Genomic DNA, 25,090 nt, shown 5'->3' on the forward strand with positions numbered 1-25,090 from the left:
TTGATGGAGTGTTTTAAATAAGAATCAAGGAAGCTACTAGAGGAATATCGTGAGAAAAACCCTAGAAGTGGGGATGGAATACTTGAGACACCAGTTCAATCAACTCGTATGGATCGATCTATTGGAGGTAATTTTATACAGGGTGAGAATTCTAATTTTGCTCATACACATAAACTTAAAGTCGACTTTCCAAGATTTGATGGGGTGAATCCTAGGTCATGGGTGCGTAAATGTACCAAATACTTCCAATTACATCCTATGAATGAAGAACAAAAAGTATATGTTTTTTCAATGTATTTAGATGGGAAGGTAGATGTATGATTCCAAGATTACCACGTGAATAAGGATATTATCAGATGGGAGAAGTTTCTGAAGGATGTTTGTGCTAGATTTCAAGAGCTTGGGCATGATGACATTGTGGCAGAGTTTAATAAGCTTAGTCAAATGGGTACAGTTTTGTAGAACCAAGAGATATTTGAAGAAATAAAAGCATTGATGCTAGCTAAGAACATGCATCTTACTGAGGGGTACTTCACATCCAGTTTTATCAGTGGGTTAAAGGAGGAATTAAGGATTGTTGTGCAGATGTTTTCCCTAGATACACTAGAAAAGTTCATGTACTTGGCCAGAATGCAAGAAGTACTTCTAGAAAGCACTATTAAGAAGGCTAAGGCCAACAGACCACCACCATTGTTCATTCCTCAAGGCCACAGAAGTGTTACAACAAGTCCAAAATCCACCACTCCATCTCCAAGAAGTAGTTTGTCTTCCAGCCCAAAGTTACCCCCCATAAGAAGACTTACTTGTGCTGAAATGAAGGCTAGGAAGGATAAAGGGCTTTGTTACATCTGTGATGAAGAGTTTAAGGCTGGACATAAATGCCTCAAACAACAATTATTCATGTTGGTAGCAGATGAAGAAGAAGTTATTGTTCCTGAAGAAGATTCATCCTCCAATGCAACTGCAGTACAAGAGGTGTTTGATGAGGAGGTTGAAATATCAGTTCATGCCCTGACAGGTAACACTTCCCCAAGCACTATTAAAATTCATGGCATGACCTTAAACAAGCATCCCATTACTATTTTGGTGGACAGTGGTAGTACACACAGTTTTTTAGACCCTGAAATAGCAAAATTTAGTGGGTGTTACATTGAGCCTACAACCACCTTCCAAGTTGTTGTAGCTGATGGAAACAAACTTGTGAGTTCTTCTAAGTGTCCTGGCTTCAAATGGGAAATGCAGAGTAATAAATTTCAATTTGATATGAGGGTCTCACCCCTGAGGGGTTGTGACATGGTGTTAGGAGCAGACTGGATGAAGGGAATCAGTCCAGTACAGTTTGATTTCAAAAAGTTGACCATTACCTTTGATAAGGGTGGAAAAAAAGTAGTGTTGCAGGGCAATACTGATGCTGCCAGTATATCCCTTATGACAAGAAAGGATTGTAATAAGTATATGAGGAAACATAAGCATGGGTTAATTGGACATCTTTATGCTGTTTCTGGAGAAGATAAACAGACCTGAACACCTCCCTCCCTACAACCTCTTTTGAGTTCCTTTCAATCCATATTTCAAGAACCAACTACCTTACCTCCCACAAGAAACCATGACCATCACATTCCACTACAACCACTATCAAATCCTCCTAATCAAAGACCCAACAGAATTCCTTACATTCAAAAAGATATTGTAGAGAAATTGGTGCAAGAAATGTTAGCCGCTAGAGTTATCATACCAATCCATAACCCATTTTCATCCACAATTTTACTTGTTAAGAAGAAAGATGGGAGCTGGAGGTTCTGTGTGGATTACAGGAGGCTAAATGAGATCAATATCAATAACAAATATCGAATACCAGTCATTGATGAGATACTGGATGAGCTCAAGGGTGCCAAGTTTTTTTTCAAAAATAGACTTAAGAGTTGGATACCATCAGATAGGGGTATACCCAACTTACATTTATACGACAGCCTTCAAAACACATCAAGGTCACTATGAGTTTTTAGTGATGCCATTTGAGATAACCAATGCCCCTGCAAGTTTCCAGGCTTTAATGAATGATATATTCTAGCCTTATCTAAGAAAATTTATACTTGTATTTTTTGATGATATACTCATCTATAGTCCTGATATGGCCACTCATATGAAGCATCTTTCTATCACCTTGGAGTTACTTAAAGAGCATTCCATCTTTGCTAAGATTAGCAAGTTCTCTTTTGGTCAGTCACAAATTGATTATTTATGGCACATTATATCTGGAGATGGTGTTCTGCTGACCCAGAGAAGATTGCTTGTATGACCAAATGGCCAGTACCTGCTACCTTGAAGGATCTCAGGGGTTTCTTGGGTCTTACTGGGTATTATAGGAAGTTTGTCAAAGATTATGGCCTCATCTGTAAGCCTCTGACTGAGCTACTGAAGAAGAAAAAATTTCAATGGAATGACTCTGCACAAGCAGCTTTCCAGCAATTGAAGGAAGTTGTTACCACCACCCCTGTATTGGCATTACTTGACTTTACAAAACCCTTTGAATTAGCCACATATGCATGTGACATGAGTGCTGGAGCTGCATTGATGCAAAACAGGAGACCAATAGCCTTCTTCAGCAAAGGTATGGGGATTAGATTCTTAGATCTATCTACTTATGAAAAAGAAATGATGGTCATAGTCTTAGCCGTCTCAAAGTGGAGGACCTATTTATTGGGCGCTAAATTTACTATATACACTGACCATCAGAGTATTAAGTATTTCATGGATCAAAAGGTTCACTCAGTCTTGCAACAAAAATGGCTATCAAAACTACTGGACTACACTTATGAACTCAAATACAGAAAAGGGGCTGAAAACTTAGTAACAGATGCCTTGTCAAGAGTCAAGCTGGGTGAAGACTTATCATGCCAATCAATCAGTTAAGTACAACCATCATGGCTACAAGAAGTGCAGGACATCTACATGAATGATCCCACTGCTCATAGGTGGATACCACAGCTTACTGTCAGCAGTCAAGAGTTAGAGGGCTATACTTATTAGTCTGGAATTTTGAGGTACAAGAACAGAATATACATTGGGCTGAATGGTGACCTAAGGAGGACAATAATGACTGCCTTACATTCTTCTCCTACTAGGGGCATTCAGGAGGACAAGCTACATACCAGAGAGCTAAGCTTTATTTCTACTGGGTTGAAATGAAACAACAGATTCTAACTTGGGTTAGGGAATGTGATATCTGCCAGCAACACAAGAACTTCAACACCCTACCAGCAGGGTTATTGCAACCACTAACCATCCCAAATCAAGCATGGGAACACATTTGTATGGACTTTGTCACAGGACTACCCAAATCAGAAGGAAGAGAAGTTATACTGGTAGTGGTAGACATGTTTTCCAAGTACAGCCATTTTATTGCCTTGAGTCACCCTTACACAGCTGCCACAGTGGCCAAAAGATTTATAGATACAGTTTTAAACTACATGGTATTCCTAAATCCATTGTGTCTGACAGGGACAGTGTTTTCATCAGCAACTTTTGGAAAGTGCTTTTTGCTAAAGTGGGAACCTCTCTGCACTTGAGCACATCTTATCATCCCCAGACAGATGGGCAGACAGAGAGGGTAAATGCATGTCTAGAATCCTATTTGAGATGTATGACCAGCTCTAGGCCTACCAAATAGGTATCCTGGTTATCCTTAGCAGAATGGTGGTTCAAAACCTCTTATCGTACAAGCTTGAAGCTAACTCCCTTTAAGGCTTTGTATGGGTATGCACCACCAAATTTTGGCATTCTTTCTTCTCAAGCAGGTATCCATGCCATAGTTGAGGATTATTTACAACAGAGGCAAGAGATGGGGCATGTTCTCAAGGAAGCACTAGAGTCTGCACAACACAGGATCAAACAACAAGCAGATAAGAAGAGGTCTGAGAGATCATTTAATGTTGGTGATTGGGTGTACCTAAGGCTGCAACCTTATAGACAAACAACTGCGCAGCTGAGGAGAAACTTAAAGCTATCTGCCAAATTTTTTGGTCCTTACCAGGTAATTGCTAAGGTTGGTGCTTTTGCTTATCAATTGAAATTACCAGCTGGCTCAAGAATCCATTCCACCTTCCATGTATCTCAACTGAAGCCAAAATTTGGTGTTGGGGTGGTAGCTCAAACTGTCTTACCTGCAACTGACAGCAATGGACATCTCCAAATGGTTCCAGACAAGGTCATAGCTACAAGAGAAATTATTAAAAATCAGCTGGTTATATCTCAAGTGTTGGTGAAATGGAAGTGTCTGACCAATTCTGAAGCTACATGGGAGGACAAACATTTAATGAAGACACATTTTCCAAAGCTGATCCTTGAGGACAAGGATCCTTTGGAGTAGTGGGTATTTGTCATATCCCCTCCTTGTGTAATATGACATAGCTTATCTGGAGAGTGCCCTTAGTAAAGTCTAGAGTTGTACTTAGCCCTTTCCAGTGTAAATCCACACGATGGCTTGGCAAATATCGTCCATATACTTGTCTTGTGGTTGTTGGTGAGAGAGGGAGAAATGAATGGATGAATTCTAGTTTTCTTCTGAACCTCTCCTCTCTTTCCTGGCTTATCTTCTCGACCTAATCCTCTTGTTCTTCTAATTATTCTTAACCTAATTCAACCCTTGAGATGTTGTGCGAATCTATTGTAGCCTAATCTCTGCAGGTACACACCCCTAAGCAATCTGGTACGGTTATTAGCAATAATGCCGCCCTCGAGGCTTGTCGAGGGACCAAAGGTATCAACCAGGTGGTGTAGGCTCTGGCTCCTATCTAAGACCGAGCCCCAGGCTTAACCAGTTTTGTTACAATTTTGTACTCAACCACTGCACACTACCTTTTTACCGAAAAACAATCGAAAATGAAACCAGTGTACTGAGGTTTTTCCCTTTACCCCAAAGCACAAATCCTTCAATTCAGATTCCGGTCAGGCTCAGGTTTAGGTTTCATTCTCTCTCTCTCAGTCTCTTCAACTATTCAATTTCGATTTTCACATAAAATTTGAAAACCCTAACTTAGGGTTTCTCTATAATCATCATTTCACATTCAAATTTCTTCATCAGGGCATAAAATCGAGTCAATATTATCGATTCTTTACTGCCCTAATTCAAAATGAACAGTGGGGAAAACTCAAGTTGTTCTGTAAATGAAGATAGAATCAGCAATTTACCAGATGCCTTAATTCATGAAATCCTAGCTTTCATAGATATGAAATATGTTGTTAAGACTTGTGTTTTGTCTAAAAGATGGAGATATATCTGGACTTCTCTCCCAAAACTACGCTTCGTCTTCTACGAAGAAACAGACGAAGAGGAAGAGGAACAGGATGAGGAAGATATTGATTCGGACCTGGTTCAAATGCGCTTTGTAAATCTTGTCAACAAGGTACTCAGTCTTCATGACAACTCTGATATACATACGTTTTATCTTGATGCTTACCGAAATTGGGAGATTACACTTAGTGATATGTATAGATGGATCGCCACTGTTGTCAGCCATAATGTTCAGGAGTTATCTATTGATAAAGGCATTGACAAAGATTTTGAGATTCCTGCTTGTTTATGTGCTTGTAAATCGTTGACAAAGCTGGAGCTGAGATTGGAGAATGGTTCGGATTTGGACCACAAGGTTATTCTACCTAGTGCAGTGAGTTTACCTCGGCTTAAATCATTGAGACTGAACTTCGGAGGATTCTGGTTTGATGATGAAAAATTAACAAATAAGTTCTTTTCAAGTTTACCTACCTTAGAGTCGCTGGTAATAAGACAGGGTGGACTTAATAACATGAACCTCAATATGTCTTTCCCTAACCTTACATATTTTGAATTTTATCATCCAGTTGACCAGAGTAATAATGTTGAGGTCAAGCTGTATGTTCCAAGTCTTACATCCATCATTTTAAAAGGTTACATGCCAGCAATTTTCTTTCTAGAGGATCTTTCATCTTCAGTCAGTGCTGATATGCACATATGGATTAAGAGAAAAAATAATGGGAAAGGGGTATTTTTAGAGATTCATGCAGAGAGGAAAGAAAGTTATACACAGCTTGTGTTGAGATTTTTGAGAGGGCTTCATAACGCTCGCGTCTTAAAATTAAACAGTTCCTTCTTTGAGGTATGAAATCTAACCTTATTTTCTGTGTAAATAGATGAAACACAATGTATGTGGTCATCAGGGAATGGCTTTTGACACAGTAATCATCATTGTAAACCCATTTTCCTATGCGCCTGTTCTATGTTAGTGCCAGGGTGCAGGGCAGGATGCCCAGCCCATGGATCTGCATATGCTTATGAATATATATAATGAAGCTTTATTTGGACACGGCAGATTGCATCAGTATAATCCAAGAAGAAAAATATGTGACATAAAGCAGCATAGACAATCCACGCTTTTTATTTTTTACCATATTGGTTGTGTTTTTATTTTGTTTTGAATCTTATGATACTTATATGGGTTGCTTACTTGCTTTAGTATCTCCCAATTCACCCGTGCTGCCCCGTAGACGAGTGCCTAGGCGCACAATGCTTTAACTCAAGAAGGGTTGCCTGAGCACATTGGCGCCGCCTAGGCAAGCCCTTTGATAACATAGCGCCTGCATTTCTAGAACCCCTGTCTTATTTAGTTGCTACTGATGTTAGCCTACTAGTTCAACCTCTCCTCTGTACCTGCTAAAAAAGATGATAACTGGATTCATTGCTATCTAACTGAACCAACATATTAGAAGAGGGTGGCTACTGCAAAATCAAGTCACAATTGCATATCTCAATTTAGCATGGAATTAGCTTATATCGTGCTATTTTTCATTATTGTTTAGGTCTTTGCTATGTTTCTATGTAATTAGTTACCAAGATGCTTGGTAAGTAACTTATAAAGGCATCTTTTATAATAGATGTTTTAGATTGTCCCCCAGTAGATAGATGCTTAAAGGAGGGCATCAGCCCCACAGGATCACCATAAGATTTCCTTTCTGTTTTTTTAACAAATTTCCTGTTTCCTCTTTGTGGCAGTGTTTGTATAATCTAAAAGATGCATCTTTTATTTTCCTTTATATGCACTAAGGCGGCATCATCATAAGATACATATTTCCTTTTTGTTATTTTAAGTAAAATATTAGTTTTTTGTTTTTGGCTGTGTACCTATGATCTTACAGATGTCTCTCTCTTATTTGCCTCTCTATGCACCAAGGCATTAGGTGGATCTCCTGATATATTGAAGAGTCGGAAACTTCAGTTCCGTTATCTAAAACTTTTGAAGCTCTCGGTGGGCCTCTCAAGGGACTCCATGCGCACAATATTTTACATGTTAAAGATTTCTCCTAATATAGAGTCTCTCTACATGAGATTAGGACCAGAGGTTTCAACTAAACTTTCACATGACATTATTTTATCTTCTCTTGGTATTAAAATTGCTTATTTTCACCTTAGTGCCCATCTTTAACGTTCAATGTTTCTATAGGATTCCCTCGATATTTCAGTGCATCCATTTTACGATGAGGTAATCCGCGAGCACTCCATGTGTAGTTTTCATCATTTTTTGATTACTTGGTTAGTTCTAACATCATTAGTTGGTTATTGTCTAGGTAAAGTTAAATTCGGAAAACGTAGGAGGGTTGGGTTTGCCAGACATGGCATATTACCTAAAGTTTGTCGAGATTAAATATCTCAAAGGAAGTGTCAATGAACTGAAGTTGCTAGCAGACTTGTTGAAGCATGCCACGGTCTTGGAGAGAGTGGTATTGTGCAGCTTTTCTACCAAGGAAGAACTGAAACAGAAAGAGAAAGAAATGGAGAAATTTTACGAGCTGCTTCTAACATTTCCTAAAGCTTCTACAAACGTCATGATATCATACTCAGTTTCTGAGGTCACGACTTTTTCCACTGCTTGATGACTGACCACGAAATGAGACCCTAAAAATACCAGATTCCAGATTTTTATATAGATGATATCTCTTAATTTCTTTGCCTTGGCTCTGGTAATTTCTCAATTAAGGCGATTCGTGTTTCGATATACCTTCTGAAGTTCTAGTGCTGGTTGTTTATTTGTCTATGTCCATATAAATCAGCAATTCTATAAACTGAAAAAGTGTATCACTAGCTTCAATTGTGTCTCGTACGTTTTCTGCAAAAATGAAAATTCTTATTATGTCAGTTCACATAGATTTAGCAACTTTAGCAGAATGCAGCCTCCACTACATATTTTTGCGATCTGATAAGTTGTTTCCCTGACTAAACCCCAAGAAGTGATCCCCTTGACCAGAACAAGGGAAGGGAACAACTGCTGCCAAGAGTGTTGTGGCTTCAACAAAGAAAGACGGCAGGAAGACCCAAAATGACATCAGAAACAGACATAGTGACACAAGCTTCCACTAGAAGATCAACATTGAAAAATTTTAAGCATCATATTGAGTCGGTAATAAGAATTCAGAAGATTATTCACATAAATTTTCAATCTCCTTGCACTGAATATACTCAGCAATTACAACCTATAAGAAAGACATCCTTTACTCAGTGTATGATTACAAGTGGAATCTGTGCCACTTTCTTTACTTTCCATTCACAAAATTGTTAACACATTCTACTTTCTAAGACTAGCTTTCTGGTCTCCCCCAGTTGTATGTGGTAACAAACATTTGGCAAATACCAGTAAAAGGTTACAGGGAAGAAGTCATTCACCCAACTAAGAGAAATATATAGGTCATACACGTTGTCGGCTGCCAGAGTTGGTTCGGGTTGGATAAGCCACCTCCAGATAATCGTCAGGCCCATCTTCATCGTCGGAAGATAAAAGGGATGAACCCATCCATGTCTTGAAGCCTTCATTCACGCGCCTCTCCACTTCTGGAGTCACCTCCTGAGGGGCTGCCTCCAACATCTCCAATCCAAAATTTCGACCTGCAAAGTCGCCCTCGTCAAGAATAGTAGCTGCCTTTCTTCTCAACAAGAATGCAGTTCCTCCATAGAAAATGACCAGACCCCATGAAGCAATCTCGTAACACCAGAACAGGGGAAGGGTACAACTGCTGCCAAGTGTGAGGAGGCTTGAACCAAGAAACACAGCGAGAAGACCGAAGATGATGGCAAATACAATGTTGAGAATAGATAGACAGCGAACTCCACCTGTTAAATGTACTAAGCCAATTAGCATATCTATGTAAGTAAATATATGAACAGATTAAATAATCCTGTTCCAGATCAAACTAAATTGAAAAACAATAACGCCAACATCCACGACTACTTGGGAGGCCCTAGGCCAGAGTTCAACTTTATAACTTTTCATACGAAGGACTAAGAAGGGGCAGACTTAAAGACAGAAACGACAACCTAGGAACTTCATATGAATGACTATGTTAGGTTTATTGACTCTCACAGGACATGAATCCCACAGACAAATGAATTGAATAGGCCAAAACACAAAAATATTTATTCCGAGGGACAAAAAAGGATGTGGCTTTCCACTGAGATAAATCGTTCCTTTCGTCATTTTGGACATCAGTAGACAGTAGATTCCTGAATCCAGTTGATTTAAATTTGAAAGTACAAGTAAACCTATACGCTAGAGATTTCCTATTCAACATGTGTTGAGGAATAAAGGAAATTTAAATTTTCGTACAAATAATAATAATAACTCGAGGTGTTTTAATTGGACTATAAATCCAAAGGGGTAAAAATATTAAGTGATGATCAAAGTCCCATCTAACAAAGTCTAAAACCGATGGGCATATGGGTTGTTTAGTCATTGCGTTCCCTGACAGTGCATAATTTATAAATTCTTGATTTCCCTATTGATAGTATCTTATTCAACACTATGTTAGTTAGATGGAACAACAGGTGCAGACAGCTAATGACGTATACCCGGTAACTTGTTGATGAATAATATACACTACAGAGTGAGTCACATAATTACTTCATCACAACAAAAAGATAGAACAACAAGTAAGCAGAAACAATGATCCTTTTAGGTATAGAAAATTGAAATGATATAGTTATAAAAGGCGGGGCATAGGCTCGCCATATTTTTCAGATGTTTGGGCGCCTATTCCCCAATTTTGGACGGATTTTGTAAAAATCTGCTAAAAATCGGCCTGCGTCAGGGCGCCGCCTTAACCCAATAAGTAACCTTAGCCAAGGTTTTAAGAAAACACAGGAGTCAGGACTAAATATTTCTTATACCCCTAGAGTTTTCTAATCTAACTTTCCTTATTCTTCTCCCATTTCTTTTCATGCAACCATTTCTTCTCCTCTACTTTCTTTTCTGTTTTTTATCTCCTCTTCTTTCTTTTCTGTTCTTCTACTACCAACACATCAAGCACGGTACCAATACCAGAGATGGTAAAGATACAGCATGGGAGTTGGGGGTGAACATAGAAGCTAAGCTTCTAGTTACAAAGTTTGGTGTAAAGTTTGTAACTAGAAGCTGTCAGGGGGAATTAATAGGTTGAAAAAACATCTTGCTCAGAACTGCCATGTTGTTGTTTTAGGTATTTAGAAACTTAAAAGTAATGAGTAACATAAGTATGAGTCTAAGTAGCAAAACTTATGTATTATTGAATGCTATAGATTTTAGTACATGGTTTATTTACCCCTCTATCTTTTGCTAATATCATGTGTGCGTAATATTTGAATGCTATAGTTTCTAGGCCTTACCCAGCCGCCTGACACCAGCCTAACGACTTATTATTCTCTAAGTAGATTCCTACCTTTAGTCCTCTGGAGGACAAGAAAACAGAGCCCACCAGAGAGGTTCACTGAGTTTCCTACTTGCTTTAAAGTTCACAATATATTGGAAAGTGACATATATCTGTTTGGGGAGTCATTAGGGATCCTCACCGAGCAAAATTATCATAAACAAGCACAACAAGAGGTGCTGCCTTTCCTCCTTGCTTTAAAGTTCACAAATAATTGGAAAGTGACATTTTTCTTATTTGGGAATCATTGGTCATCCTACTGGATAGAAAAGGAAACATATAAAGGGACATATTTTTCCTGATTGCAAGAAGGTACAAGATCTAACAGATCACTTATGAAAGCATGAAAAGAAAGAAAATCAAACTGAAACTACAGGTGCTAACATGTCGAAGATAGTTGTATGTATAAAATTGATAGATCCTTAAATGGGTGAAACACCAGACAAAGTTGTACTATGATGTTTTCATTTTTGGAGTATGTATATTAGGAGTTAAGCTAAGATGCGAAAATATGAGTAAGTCACACGTACCCCTTTTTGAGGCGCAATAGTTGTTTTCCACAACCCTTAAGCATCCGTTTCTTGTTGGTGCAGAATATGCAACAGCCATTCCTGTGAAAAAAACATAATTACATTAAAAACATAAGTATCAGTGACTAGTGACAATAGTAACTTTAAATCATGGTAACTGGAGTAATGCTGTTCTTTTCTTTGTAACTTCTGTATGATGAGCCTACAGCAATCAAACAAAGGCTTGTGACTTAAAAACTTAGTAGCAAGTCCCATTTTATCTAGATTACCATAGCATAATGGTGATGTGAAACCTGGGTTATAGTATACTATTTTCAGGCTTATAAACTCGGTGATTAGTCACTTCAATAATTATGATGGATGGCACTTGTTCCCATACCCATAACCAACACATCGATCTAAAATACAAATTAAGCTTTCACTTTACAATTCTTTTCTTATTCGTTTATTGTGACTAGTAAAAAGTTGGTTTATTGGAAAAGATTGATCAGTAGACTAATTCTAGAAGTGCAGGCCGTCGTTGCAGAATACACTTTTATATTTCACACGACATATCAAGACATTTTATAATAACAGGTCGACACTTTTTGGTAATAACAGCTAATTTTTGGTGAATCATTTTCACTAATGAGAGATGATAGATAGCAAAACCACACTAAACTACAGAGATATGACACAGTTTCATTTGCAATAACTATGAGGTGCAATTATTTTCCTATTGCATTCTCAGAAATGTTATAAAAAAACTTACGCAAGCATAGTTGGTGAAAGAAATGCTTACAAATGCCACAATTGAATTACATAGCAAACTCTAAGCAGGTGAGAGTTGAAACAACAGCTCATTGATAAACAGGGATGCCGGTGTTTTCTTCATCTACCCACTGTTTACATCTAAAACTAATCATGACTCCCTTTATGAAGTTGAAAACTCCCGAACTCAATTAACACAAGTCACGGTGTCCACAACGTTAGAACACATGTCACAGGTCAACCATACAGTTCCCCTGTACATCAAGTTGAAACAGTCCAAACTCAATTAACACTAAGGGGCATCCACAAAGCTAAAACACATGTTATAAATCAGCTATAAAGTTCTTCCTGTATATGGGGTTGAATCATTGCAAACTCAATTAACACAACTCAGGGTGTGCACATAGTATAAAAAATCAACTGTAGCGTTCAACATTCCGTAAGATATCACTGTTCAAAGTGAATTTGCTGCACGCAAGGTCATACGCTGAACAAATTAGAAGTTACAATCTTACTAACTTCCCTTATCCCTACCACACCCACGATACCCATCTAAATCACAAACTTAAAGAGAACCCTTGCACAGGACAAGGAACCCAAGCAGCATTAAACTTATGGTTAAAAACAGAAGTAGCAGTTGAACAACATCTTACTCTCACGAACAACTAAGGCTTGAAAGAAAAAGCCAAACAAAAATCAATGTCAACTGAATCAAATAATTACCCCGACAAACTAAACTAAATCAAACCAGGTATAAAGGTAAGATATTTCAGCTGCAATAATTATCCTAAGTTCTTAGCTTTATAGATTCCAACCAAATTGCACAGCTTTGTTAGGCATCACATAACACTTAAAAACTTAATTAACATAGTTTCATACCAATTCAGGGAGTTCAATCTCGCAGTTAGGATTCGTACAGATAAGGGAAACTAAAAACAAGACTCATCAGACAAATCCATACTAAAAATGAATCTACAATCTGAATGTACACTACTAGACAATGTCAATTACAATTAAGAAAAAAACACCTCCCTTTTCCTCCCAGTCACTCCTCAACCACACTTTTCTATCCTACTTCCCTTTGTTTACTGTTAGCCCAACTTCCCTGGTTTCCATAAAAGTAGTCCTAAACAGCCCTCATAAGCACAACCGAATAGAAGAAAGAACTTGGTTATATTAACTATATCTACAGTTCTCAGCACTAAATCAATAGCCAATTTCACAAAATGTGTTGTTACTAAATCAAACTAGGAACCAGAGTCCGATATTTAGTAAAAGAACTGCCTGATGTTCGGCACTATAGTTACAGATCACACTACCAAATAACACAACTTGGTCAATTAATAATAACCCTCAAAACCCCCAATCGACAAAATTGCAAATTAATTAGTGGAGCTTCATTTCACAACTAAGATTCAAATGGAGTCCAAAACAACACTCATAGCCACACAGACACTAGGATGAACTAATTTAGCAAACACAAGCTAACGATTATCTCAGCATTCCATAAAACAACCAAATTTCACAATGTTTCATACAATTCACATCATTCAATGTCCTAATTAGGTCATCTACAAAACTAATTAGCACAAAAAACACAAAATCAATACAAAAATTTGCAAAATTACCTGCGAGAAGATAAACCAAAGACACAACGAAAATAATCGCAGAAGGTATAAACACAACCATCCAATAATAATCAACAGCTTCTTGTTCAGTCAAATAAAAAGCCCCAGGAAACAAATCTGATTCTCCACTCCCTTCTCCTATTACTCCATTATCAGTAATCTGAACCCTTTGATGACAAAAGGGTCTATTCCCAATATCAGATGGAAACACAATATTTAAACTAATTGTAACTGAGGTTAACACCATTAAACCTAAAATCACTACAATAACTAATACAATAGGTCTCTGTATACGACTCCATGCTTTTTCTTCTTCTCTTAAACTTTCGTATTCATGTTTTGGCATAAATGCTTGTCGTAGTGCATCACTAATTATCGCCATTTGTCTGGGGTTTGTGATCAGATCTGTGTCTAGCCCATGAAATCTAGGGTTTGTTGGGAAAGGTAAAATGAAGAATCTAGGGTTTGCTTCTTGATTGAGATTAGAATGATAAGTAAGAACCCTGATTGAATCAGTTTAGTAGGGACTACTACTTGGATTCGCTCAATTTTTTTTATGGATTTGGTTTTTGTTTTGTTTGGGGGTTAAGAAGAAAGAGAGCATTATCTGATTTGGCGGGTATTTCACGTTTTGTTAGTGGTTTTAACGTGCATAGTTGGCGATGTAAAACGGACTTTCCAACTTTTGTTGTTGTGTCCCATTGTTTTTTTTTTTTTTTTCGAAACAAAATAATTTTAATTCACAAAAAGTTTACATTTTTTTTTTGTTTTTAAAAATGATTTCGAAATTCGATACGTGAACTGACGTGTTGTTTTTTGACTCTTAAAAATAGAAAAGTAACTTCTAAGTGCACGTCCTCTATTATTTCTTCGATGACTTAAAAAAAGATTTAAGTTCTGAAAAATGATGTCATCCTATTTCGTACGGAATAAATTTTGGGATTTAGTTTTGGCCGAATGCAGAGAAAAAAAACAACGGCCATTTCGACTTCCGAAAAAACTCTTTCAATCTAGCATTTCCGGATTCTTTTAGTTCAACGCATGGAATTAATGTATGCCGTCAACGAGTCCAATACTGGCCGGTTATGGAACCCGAACCGAGTCAGCCGATTCTGGTTTATTTTGGTAATTGGGTATCTATCGACAGACCTACCCAAACCTCTTGGACCAGTAGGTTAGATTCCCGGGTTATTTTTTTTTTCTTTTTCTTTTACGTTGTCCAGTAACTTTGCTATGTACTAGTTCCCTTCAGCTTTGATATCCGTCTCAAGATAAATGATTTCTCTGTGTCGCCAAGAAGAAACATTTGATAGCTCGTGCTAAATGTTATCGCAGCAACGTAACACCATTGGTACAGTCGCAACGTTCTTGTGTTCGGGAGACATTTTTAATAGTTGAGACCCAAACAGATCAACGGACAAGCATTGAAAGACCCATAAGCAACATTGCTAATAGGGTGCCAGATTATTGTTTTTTTTTATATAAATTTTGGTACCTCTCCAATAAATTGGTACCCCGTACCCGTGCCCAGAAGAAGCAGTATCAAACTTAGGGCCCTAATGCATATATATATATATATAGTATACTATCCTGAAATAAGTCACTCCACCATAAAGCCTCAGAAAGCAGCATCGCCCGTGTTGGTACATGCAGTGATGCATGTGTAATAAGTTTCAAGAGCTTGTTCTACTGTCAAACCTTGCCGCTCCGCGCCTACCAGTCCTAAAACCCTAGACAGTACATTCAAAGGGGGTTTTGAAGAAAACGCGGTGGAGTTGCAGTAGCTCGTAGGCGGTAGAAGATTTAGGTATTGATTTTATATTGTTTAGGGTTTTTCACCCACCACTGTGTAGGCTTTGTACTTTTTTAGATTAGATGGTGGTTAAAGTTAAAGACACAGGTTAAATTTAGTTGGCGTACTTTCGTTGCAAGCTCTTTGTATCCGTAACTTTGCGTTCACTTTCCACAAACCTTTTTTTTTTCTTTTCAATTTAATTTTACCGATCAAAAAAAAAAAAAAAAATTAAAAGACACAGGTTCTTCTCGCGAAATCCTCCGCTGTAAAATGAAAGCTTTAAAAGCTGAGAGACAGAAGCAAACATCTACAAAAATTGTTAAAAGAGCTTCAAAACAGCCACGGACAAGTTATAATCTGCATGAGGATTGCTCATCTTCTACGGCTGATGGAGATGATTGCTTGAGGGAAATTCTCAGGGACAATTACAAAAAACTTCCGAAGAAGGGGGAGGATTTAGAAGATACAAACATGAAAGTTGAAGTCGAAAATAAACCAAAGAAGAATACGAAAAAAGGAACAGGGAAGGAGAGTGTATCGAAGAGTGTCATCACCACAGATGGAGGACTGAAAAGTAATGGTGATGATGTGAAAGTGAAGAAAAGACCCAGGTTTGAGGATATCGGAGGAATAGAAGTGGTTTTAGATAGGATCCATGATGAAGTGATTGATCCGCTTCGTTATGGACATCCAGTATTGGACAAGAGGCTGGGAATTAAACCCTCGGGTGGGATTTTGCTGCATGGACCACCTGGATGTGGGAAAACCAAGCTTGCTCATGCCATTGCTAATGAAGCTGGAGTTCCTTTTTACAAGTTAACTCCTGCTCAAATGTTTTCTGGAATCCCAGGTATGAAATTCATTCCCTACGTTTTTTTGTTTCGCTATTCATGACTGAGACGGCTGTTCCAGTTTGCAGTAATATGCATGTGTACAATAGGAAAACATGGAATACCACCTAAACAAACCAAAAGAAAGACTCTGATAGTTAATCATCAACCGCACTGTTGCCAATGCGAGGCTAGGCACCCCACATTAGGAGTCTAGAAAGTGCATCTTGCACATGGATGCTGTACGAAATATGACTTAATCAAGCTAAATACATGTAGTTGTTTAATATGAAATAAACAAGCAATGCATCCAGACGGCAAAAGGAAAATAAAATAGGAATTAAGCAAGCTGGTGGATGTCTGGATTTAATTTGGTTTTGGGACTGCTTCATAGAGAAGTGGATCTCATTCTCTTAATGTATGTAATAATTCAGGTAAACCTGAAAGGACGATACAAAATCTGTTCTCAGAAGCATACAAGACGGCTCCTTCAATCATATTCATCGATGAGATTGATGCTATTGCTCCCAGCAGGGGAAGAAGTTCACACGGGGATATGGAAACACGAATTGTGACACAACTTTTGACATGCATGGACGAGCCCCAAATCTTTGGCACGTCAAATGTACATTCAAGCTCAACAACATCCGAAAAAACAGCTGGTTATGTTCTTGTAATTGGAGCAACAAATCGACCTGAGGCTCTAGATTCGGCTCTCAGGAGGCCTGGACGATTTGATCAAGAAATTGCTTTGGGTATTCCTAATGAAAATGCACGAGCCGAAATCCTATCTCTTTTAACACGTAATCTGGAACTTCTCGAGGACTGTAATTTAGCGAAAATTGCCAGAGGTACACCAGGCTTTGTTGGAGCCGACTTGTCGGAATTGGTTAATAAGGCTGGTAAGATTGCAAAGAAAAGGATAATTGCTATTACAAAATGCAATAATGAAGTGCCCAATGTGCAACCGCTGGAAGCATGGGAAATGGAAGGACTTGGCATTAGCATGACTGATTTTGAGGTAATTTTGACTTGAACAACCTTGTAGTGCTTAATGGGAACATTTTGTGTATGCTACCTATATATTCAAGCTTGTCCAATTCTACTAGGGTTACGAAGCTACTAACATCATGTAGCTACTTTCTTAAAAGCATATCTGCCAGTGATAGGATTCATGACGTTACTAGCTTTCTTTTGTTATTTTTCATCTCTCTGCCAAGATTTAGACATGCTTTTTCGTTTATCGAGAGGTCCTGTTTCCTATTTTGTATTCTCTGCAATATTTTATGTATCAGTTTTCTTGTAAATATGCAGGACGCATGTAAAATGGTTCAACCATCTTTAAGAAGAGAAGGATTTTCACCTATCCCCAATATCAAGTGGGAAGATGTCGGTGGTCTTGACTTCCTGAGGAGGGAATTTGAAGAATATATTGTCAATCGTATAAAGTACCCCGAGGATTATGAGGTAATTAAGTCATCAGTGACGCTCTATATTTCATCCTAGAATTGATTTGTACACGTTAAAATGTAACGTAACTTCTACTTGTGATATGCTTTGGTTCTCCAGGAATTTGGTGTAGGTTTTGAGCAAGGTTTTTTGCTATACGGGCCTCCTGGTTGTGGTAAAACTACAATTGCAAAGGCTATAGCAAATGAGGCAGGAGCGAATTTCATACACATTAAGGTCTTGGTCTCTCGTACTCTCTGGTTTTCCTTTTGTTCCTGCAGTGTTCACTATTCAGTGTTTGACTGTAAATAGTCACTTAATAGCTATGGTCACCATATAGGGCCCTGAACTTCTGAATAAGTACGTGGGAGAGACTGAGAGGGCAATCCGGGAATTGTTTACTCGTGCTAGGTCATGTTCTCCCTGCATTCTTTTCTTTGATGAGGTACGTGGTCTCTTCTTACACCTTGTCATTCTGCTTTTATATCTTTAATGCACAACTCCATCTCGCTGCACCATTTTATCATTACATTGGAAACTTTTAGAAGGTGTTGTCTTGCTTCCCAGGTGGAAGCAATAACATCAAAGCGAAGATATGAAGGGAGCACCGGGTCGCGGGGTGTTGAGAAACTTTTGACCCAGGTCACGTACATTTTGCAGAAAGCTCTGTTACTGCGTTCCCCTATTTTATTTCATAATTTCTAGAACTTTGTATGGTGTTTGAATTGGATGTTTCTCTTGCAATTGTAGTTACTCATAGAGCTAGATGGGGGTGACAAGCGGAATTGTGTTTTTGTGATTGGTGCTACAAACAGGTGCGCATTATTCCCTGTTTCTTGATCTAGAAAATCAAAAAATAATTAACCAATCCATAAGAGAAGGAGAGGGAGAACGAAACCCTCCTCTGCTGATTTAGGATCTAAGAAGCTGCTATATATGTCATGTATTGGTAGGCCAGAGGTTATGGATGAAGCTGTCAAAAGACCTGGTCGGCTAGGGAAACACATTTACGTCCCCTTGCCAAGTCCAGAAGAACGTGGGTTGATATTAAAAGCCCTTACCAAGAACAAACCTATATCCGAGGATGTAGATATAGTTGCCATCGGTAGGAAGAAAGCTTACAAGAATCTAAGTGGAGCTGATCTTGCTAAAGTGGTATGTATCCACGGCTTTAAAGAAACGCAGCCTATTATATCTTCCACCAGTTCTGAGCTTCAGAGATATGACTTTGCGTTTACAGGCTGACAAAGCTGCCATGATCGCCCTAAAGGAGAAGCGGGTGTGGCGAATGTCAGGTGAGTGCAGTCACGAAACAAAGAAATGGACGATCAATGAAACACACTTTGATCGAGCAGTGGAGACGGTCTCACCATCTGTTACAGACGAGGTTTTTATTTCAAATTTTGTTGTTATTAATGTTATTGCTTAATTATGCGCGTGTTAAGTGAATCTAATTCGTCTTTTGTTTTCATGAAAGCGCAGCAGCGGAGATTTTACAAGAGACTACATGCAAGTTATTCAGCTTAGGAGAATATTTCCACGGAATCCATCGCTGCCATCACCAATCAAACCTTTTTCAACTCTTTGTATTAAAAAAAAATCACCAACCACATGCGGTTTAGTTCCTTTGCCACATCATGTGTATTAATATGGGATGTAATATCTATACGTATTAATGACATTACGATGACATTTCACCATATTTACTCTCTGCAACGTTTAAAATTTTAGGTTACGAAAACTGCAAATTAGTAGGTTTGGGGCCTTAAAAGCTTAACCACCCTGCACCTACTAAATTTCACTATATATGTGCAGACATCATTAGACTTCTTGTTAACAATTTCTTCCACTTCGAATTAACTTTGTACCTCTTCTGGGTTCTGTCCTCAAAAATGTTGGTCACTGTGCGTTCTCATTGTAGCAAAACACATAACATGCAATTATATTTCAAAGAAAATTAAAAGTTCGGTGTAGCAATAAATTTTCTCTCCTAACGCGTCAACTACCTTTTCATTAAAATGCATATATCAGTTTCCAGTACTAGTACTACTTGAATCATATCATACAACTCACAATCTTCTCAAACTCTAGCTATAGCTATAACTTCATATTATCAGTGGTATGGAGGACTTGGAGTTGGTCGAAAAACATGTCATTGTACCTGAGACATTGTTGAATGGTCGCCGTCTTTTCTTATCAAACATAGACCTCACCCTTGTCACTTACTTAGAAACTGTATCATTCATCGAACCGACATCAAATGATATCAGTTTTGCTGAAATTTGTTCTAGTTTTTACCGTTCGCTCAGACGGATTTTAGTTTCTTACGATTTCATGGCTGGAAGGCTTATTCATCAAGCTGGTGAGGGAGAGAATGCTGGTCGGTTTGAGATTGATTGTAATGGTGAAGGTGTTGTAGTTGTCGCAGCAACTACTAGTACTAGTAAAATGAGTCAACTCGGTGAGTTAAGGTGTCCAAATAAGCCTGAATTCAAAAAGCTGGTTTCTTTCTTGCATAATGAGGAATGGATGAATTTGGAGATCAAAGATAAACCTCTGTTGCTTTTACAGGTACAGTAGCTATAGCTAGTACTTTATATGTGCATGCCTCCACTTAACTTCATGTATATCTGATAAAATCGAATTTATCTTTGCAGCTAACTCGGTTTCAATGTGGAGGTGTAGCTCTAGCTTCTCTATCCAATCATTGTACCCTAGACGGCACCGCAATTCAAGAATTCATCGTGAATCTAGCTTCGTTGACACGCGGAGATGATCTTGTTATCCAGCCAAACTCAGATCGTAGCATCTTTAAAGCACGTAACCCACCAAGAATCAGTCACCCACACTTTGAATACTCAATACCCAAAGTATCAGACACATCCTTTAGTATCCCTGGGAGTATTCTCATTCCAGCCATAATCAAACAACCCTTTCTAAAGACTACCACCAAGCTCGTTTACTTATCTGAAAGTTGGATTTCCAACTTAAAATCTTTAGCACAGAGAGACGGAAAATTTATGAAGTACACGACATTCCATGTTTTAGCTGCAAAGTTATGGAAAGCAAGAAGCATTGCAACACAAGTACCAGATGAATGCATTTCGACCGTATTATTTCCCATTGATGTTCGCCGCAAGATAGTTCCACGTGCACCGAAAGGGTTTGCAGGAAATGCACTAATTCCTGGCTTTGCTCGTTCGGACATGAACCGGATTAAAACCGAGAAGTTTTCTGCTCTTGTTGATGAAGTTCACAAAGGAGTTGAGAGAGTTGATGATGAATATGTCAAGTCTAATATTGATTGGTTAGAAATGAACCGAGGAGTTCCATGCAGAGAGAATAGTTTCTCTGTGGTTGTTTGGTCTAAACTTGGATTTGAAGGGGTGGATTTCGGATGGGGTCGTATTACAAATGTTGTTCCGGTTGAGATTAAGCCTGGTTTGGTTATTGTTTTGCCTGGTGATAAAGAGGGAGGGGGGATTTACGTTTGCCTCGAATTGCCCTCGGAACAAATGGAAGACTTCTATAAATTAATGATGGCCAAGGAAGAAGAATGATTTAAGAGATAATTATCTGTGCTTTTACATTTTCCTCTTACCACAGATAAGCAATATATGGGTTGGTTATGCTCCACCAACTAGTTTAATCATATTTCTACAGTGATTTTCATCCTATAATGTAATGTCAACAACAAACTACTGATTAAACTTCAAGGTTAACAGGTTACTGTTTATTTTGTAATCAAATACTCGAAAACCGTTGTACCAACTTAGCCAAACTTTAATGGGAATCAAATGCTATCAAACAGTGAAAAGTCTCCGGCCCTTCTTGTATTTAGATACTGAAATCGCAAATACAAGCAAACGACCAACTTTATATTCGTACCTTCTCCAAGAACTACGAAAAAGAAAATAAGGATGTGCATGATTTATGAAAGTAGGAATTACCGGCTAGTCCAGTTCTAGCAGACCTAGTTAATGGCTAGTCCACCCGTGGAAAAAATTTACTCTCTAATCCAAAAACATGTTTTTGGACTAGATTATTTACTCTCTAGTCCAAAAACTTCGTGGAGACTGTAAAGTGTATTTTATAAATTCCTAAAACACCCTTTCAGATCTAATTAGTATCAACACATGTAAATGTTACTAGTATTATGTTACTAAATACTAGTAGTATCAATACGGTGATACTGCATATTAATATGTACTGTACTAGTAGTAACAAAAATATCTTATTGTCACTAGTAAATTATGTAACTACTTTACTATACTAAACTAGTATACTACTATAGTATAGTATACTAGTAAACTAGTAGTAACTAGTACTAGTAGTAAAATATGTAGTATCAATACATAACAATTCTTTTTGATATGTAGTATCAATATATAACATACTACATATCAATATGTAGTATCAATATATAACATACTACATATCAAACATACTAAAAATATCTTATTGTTACTAGTAAATTATGTAACTACTTTACTATACTAAACTAGTATACTACTATAGTATTGTATACTAGTAAACTAGTATACTAGTAGTAACTAGTACTAGTAGTAAAATATGTAGTATCAATACATAACAATTTTTTTTGATATGTAGTATCAATACATAACATACTACATATCAATATGTAGTATCAATATATAACATACAACATATCAAACATACTAAAAATATCTTATTGTTACTGGTAAATTATGTAACTACTTTACTATACTAAACTAGTATACTACTATAGTATAGTATACTAGTAAACTAGTAGTAACTAGTACTAGTAGTAAAATATGTAGTATCAATACATAACAATTTTTTTTGATATGTAGTATCAATACATAACATATGTAGTATCAATATATAACATACTACATATCACATAACATACTACATATTGACATGTAGTATCAATACATAACATATTACTACTAGTATACTAGTTACTACTAGTGTACTAAATATGTTATTACTACATACTAGTTACTACTAGTATATTACATACTACATAATGTTATTACTACATACTAGTTACTACTAATTACTACTAGTATATATACTAGTAGTAACTATTATACTACATATGTAATATGTAGTAACATATGTAATATGTAGTAACATATGTATTATTATACTTAATGTTATATACTAGGGTTAGTAGAGTAATTCTATTCTTTTCAAAACTTTTTTGGACTAACGAGTAAATATTTTTTGGCGCTGGACTAGCCAGTAACCCGGATCGGATTTTCTGGACTAAACAGTAAATCCCTCTTTATGAAAACTGGCGAGATCGTTCAAATAGTATCAGCTGAGTAAATTTAAATTTTGGACAATGGAAATGTGGCCCTGTGGACTTGCAGGGGACCACTTGTTGAAAAGTAAAGTTTGAAAAACACAACCATTTTACACCGTGAAATGCACAACGAGGGCAATGGACGGTCCCGATGCGCGTGCTTAGCATCGGGATAGGTGCGTACAGAAGTGGTCCCCACCAACCCCTCTCACATGCAATGCTTCGGTGCGCCTCGCGGTATAAAATCACGGTGTGTTAATCATTTCTGTTTGAAAAGCCTCAGAAAATCCATGTTTGGTGCAAATGGCCGTGAGAGGTTCTTTTCTTTTAAGCTTTTTTGATAGTTTTGATAGTTAATTTTGGTCAAAACTCTATTGAGTAATCAATCTGTAATAGTAAAATGTCTGCAGGTGAAGGTGATATCATCTCAGGGTAAGATGTATCCAAAGATTGATTAGAGAGAAGTATCTGTTGGAAATATATTTTTAAAACAATATTTTATTTCTATTTATCATTCTTATTAAAATTATTTTTAATAGTTATAATTGTCTTAATTAAAAAAATTTATTATGTTATTAATCCCTTGACCTTTTTTATTTAGGAAAGTTAATGGTGTTAATTTTGTGATAATTAAGTGTCATTAATTATTGAAATTTTGAGTACAAAAATCCGATTTTGGTAGGAAAACAAAGAAAGAGTTTTTCTTAATGTTTTTGAGTTTAAAAGAAAAAAAAATTTGAAAGAAAGAAAACTAGTGTATCATTATCACTTGTTTTCTACAATTTTGATTATGAGCAAGAATATAAGTGTACAAAGTATCACGTACTCTCAAAGTGCAAGAGTGATTGTGAAAGAGATTTATTCGACTGTTTTATCCTGGGGACGACGCAACATGGAAGAACTGCTTGCACAATCTTGGGCAGAGCCACGAAACGTCTTAAAGAGAGCGACCTGGTCGTGACTCAGCCATAACAATTTTTATTTGTTTGGTTTTTTATTTTGCGGGCTATGTTCAGCAATTGTTCCAACAATTTCAAGACGGTTTCTTCTGCCATTGAGATCAAATGAGAAACTATTGCTGAAAAGATGATAAGTATTATCGTTTATTTTTTTTTATTGAATTACTATGGTCTAATCTTTCATTAACGATTTAACATGATGTTTGGATTTTAGATTTCTTGATAACTATAAAATTGAGTTTTGACGTCAAATCTTAATAGACGATAGTTGTAACATGTTATAGAGTTTTGTGGATCTCTTAAAGTAAAATGAATTTGGTCTAAATTTATACCATATATATTAGATATCATGAAGATAATTCCTGTAAAATTTCAGAATTTTTGGAATCCGAAAAGTATTTTTAAGGTATTTTACAAAACCACATAAAGTTGCTGAAAATTTTCGACGAGTAGAAATTTAGTTCTGAATAATTTCATTTTTTTCTGATCTTTATGTTGTTATTTTGAATTCGTGTATAACATGAAACTTGAAGATCATGAACTTATATTCAAAACCCATTTTGAAATTTTCTATTTAGATTTTCGGTTTGAAAGATGTTGTGATTTTAAAAACGTTGTGTTTGTATGTCCAATATATGAGTCGTGATACTTGAGAATAGAGTTAGAGATGTAAGAAATTGCTTTAAAGATCATGTTTTGATTTTAGTACTTCATACTCTTATTTTACTAATGAAAATAAATAAATAAGATCATCTATTGGAAATCAAATCAGTGCACACCATATGTTTGATAATATGCTTAGTAGAAAGTTATAATCTATCACGTTATAACTATAAAACTTTATTTCTGTTTGATAGTTGGATTACTAATTTTCATTTGACTTTTAAGTAATTATATATGTGCATACCTTACTTATTTTTGGTTACAAATGCTCACATTTAAATGATTGTGACAGGTGATAATTTCACTTACTTGAGCAAGTTTTTTGTTTCCCAATGAAGACAAAAATTGCGAGTAAATACTAGAGACTAATCGACGTATGGAGCAATGGTTTGCTGATTTCTTTGTTGGTGTGGAAAGAGTGGACGTTGGTTTATGACCAGTTGAGATTTCAAAGCAAATGAGGTACGTTTGATGAACTATTTTTAG

General features: G+C 37.0%; 5 protein-coding genes across 5 annotated transcripts; 4 read left to right on the top strand and 1 right to left on the bottom strand.

The window, feature by feature from the left end:
- Window positions 1–2,241: 2,241 nt before the first annotated feature.
- Window positions 2,242–4,369, top strand: LOC113306442. The gene is made up of 5 exons (XM_026555379.1): window positions 2,242–2,871; window positions 2,976–3,044; window positions 3,126–3,388; window positions 3,502–3,610; window positions 3,731–4,369. Exons 1-5 carry the CDS (start codon window positions 2,242–2,244, stop codon window positions 4,367–4,369), a joined length of 1,710 nt encoding a protein of 569 aa, XP_026411164.1.
- A 196-nt stretch (window positions 4,370–4,565) lies between these two features.
- LOC113303932 (putative F-box/FBD/LRR-repeat protein At1g78760) lies at window positions 4,566–8,176 on the top strand. Its single transcript, XM_026553010.1, has 4 exons — window positions 4,566–6,134; window positions 7,206–7,373; window positions 7,476–7,514; window positions 7,600–8,176. The coding sequence occupies exons 1-4, from the start codon at window positions 5,133–5,135 to the stop codon at window positions 7,903–7,905; spliced, it is 1,515 nt and encodes a 504-aa protein (XP_026408795.1). The 5' UTR covers window positions 4,566–5,132; the 3' UTR covers window positions 7,906–8,176.
- Window positions 8,177–8,399: 223 nt separating this feature from the next.
- LOC113303933 lies at window positions 8,400–14,238 on the bottom strand. The gene is made up of 3 exons (XM_026553011.1): window positions 13,613–14,238; window positions 11,235–11,315; window positions 8,400–9,136 (listed from the first exon to the last, which is right to left on the bottom strand). The coding sequence occupies exons 1-3, from the start codon at window positions 13,992–13,994 to the stop codon at window positions 8,715–8,717; spliced, it is 885 nt and encodes a 294-aa protein (XP_026408796.1). The 5' UTR covers window positions 13,995–14,238; the 3' UTR covers window positions 8,400–8,714.
- Window positions 14,239–15,677: 1,439 nt separating this feature from the next.
- Window positions 15,678–19,445, top strand: LOC113306443 (cell division control protein 48 homolog C-like). Its single transcript, XM_026555380.1, has 10 exons — window positions 15,678–16,257; window positions 16,672–17,258; window positions 17,552–17,704; window positions 17,807–17,923; window positions 18,027–18,131; window positions 18,254–18,328; window positions 18,437–18,501; window positions 18,640–18,841; window positions 18,927–19,073; window positions 19,169–19,445. Exons 1-10 carry the CDS (start codon window positions 15,678–15,680, stop codon window positions 19,211–19,213), a joined length of 2,076 nt encoding a protein of 691 aa, XP_026411165.1. The 3' UTR covers window positions 19,214–19,445.
- A 301-nt stretch (window positions 19,446–19,746) lies between these two features.
- Window positions 19,747–21,489, top strand: LOC113304728 (omega-hydroxypalmitate O-feruloyl transferase-like). Its single transcript, XM_026553871.1, has 2 exons — window positions 19,747–20,257; window positions 20,344–21,489. Exons 1-2 carry the CDS (start codon window positions 19,808–19,810, stop codon window positions 21,244–21,246), a joined length of 1,353 nt encoding a protein of 450 aa, XP_026409656.1. The 5' UTR covers window positions 19,747–19,807; the 3' UTR covers window positions 21,247–21,489.
- The last annotated feature ends 3,601 nt before the right edge of the window (window positions 21,490–25,090 follow it).

This window comes from Papaver somniferum, chromosome 8 (assembly GCF_003573695.1).
Source record: "Papaver somniferum cultivar HN1 chromosome 8, ASM357369v1, whole genome shotgun sequence".
Lineage (NCBI taxonomy): Eukaryota > Viridiplantae > Streptophyta > Magnoliopsida > Ranunculales > Papaveraceae > Papaver > Papaver somniferum.

Coding starts and splice junctions, on each gene's coding strand:
- LOC113306442 (XM_026555379.1), top strand. CDS start 2,242: ATGGCACATTATATCTGGAGATGGTGTTCTGCTGACCCAGAGAAGATT. Junction 3,389..3,501: donor GTGGTAGACATGTTTTCCAA/GTACAGCCATTT, acceptor TGTGTCTGACAG/GGACAGTGTTTTCATCAGCA. Junction 3,611..3,730: donor CAGATGGGCAGACAGAGAGG/GTAAATGCATGT, acceptor ACAAGCTTGAAG/CTAACTCCCTTTAAGGCTTT.
- LOC113303932 (XM_026553010.1), top strand. CDS start 5,133: ATGAACAGTGGGGAAAACTCAAGTTGTTCTGTAAATGAAGATAGAATC. Junction 6,135..7,205: donor TAAACAGTTCCTTCTTTGAG/GTATGAAATCTA, acceptor CTATGCACCAAG/GCATTAGGTGGATCTCCTGA. Junction 7,515..7,599: donor TGCATCCATTTTACGATGAG/GTAATCCGCGAG, acceptor GTTATTGTCTAG/GTAAAGTTAAATTCGGAAAA.
- LOC113303933 (XM_026553011.1), bottom strand. CDS start 13,994: ATGGCGATAATTAGTGATGCACTACGACAAGCATTTATGCCAAAACAT. Junction 11,316..13,612: donor TTTGGTTTATCTTCTCGCAG/GTAATTTTGCAA, acceptor TTTTTTTCACAG/GAATGGCTGTTGCATATTCT. Junction 9,137..11,234: donor CTATTGCGCCTCAAAAAGGG/GTACGTGTGACT, acceptor TACATTTAACAG/GTGGAGTTCGCTGTCTATCT.
- LOC113306443 (XM_026555380.1), top strand. CDS start 15,678: ATGAAAGCTTTAAAAGCTGAGAGACAGAAGCAAACATCTACAAAAATT. Junction 18,842..18,926: donor GAGCTGATCTTGCTAAAGTG/GTATGTATCCAC, acceptor TTGCGTTTACAG/GCTGACAAAGCTGCCATGAT. Junction 19,074..19,168: donor CACCATCTGTTACAGACGAG/GTTTTTATTTCA, acceptor ATGAAAGCGCAG/CAGCGGAGATTTTACAAGAG.
- LOC113304728 (XM_026553871.1), top strand. CDS start 19,808: ATGGAGGACTTGGAGTTGGTCGAAAAACATGTCATTGTACCTGAGACA. Junction 20,258..20,343: donor AACCTCTGTTGCTTTTACAG/GTACAGTAGCTA, acceptor TTATCTTTGCAG/CTAACTCGGTTTCAATGTGG.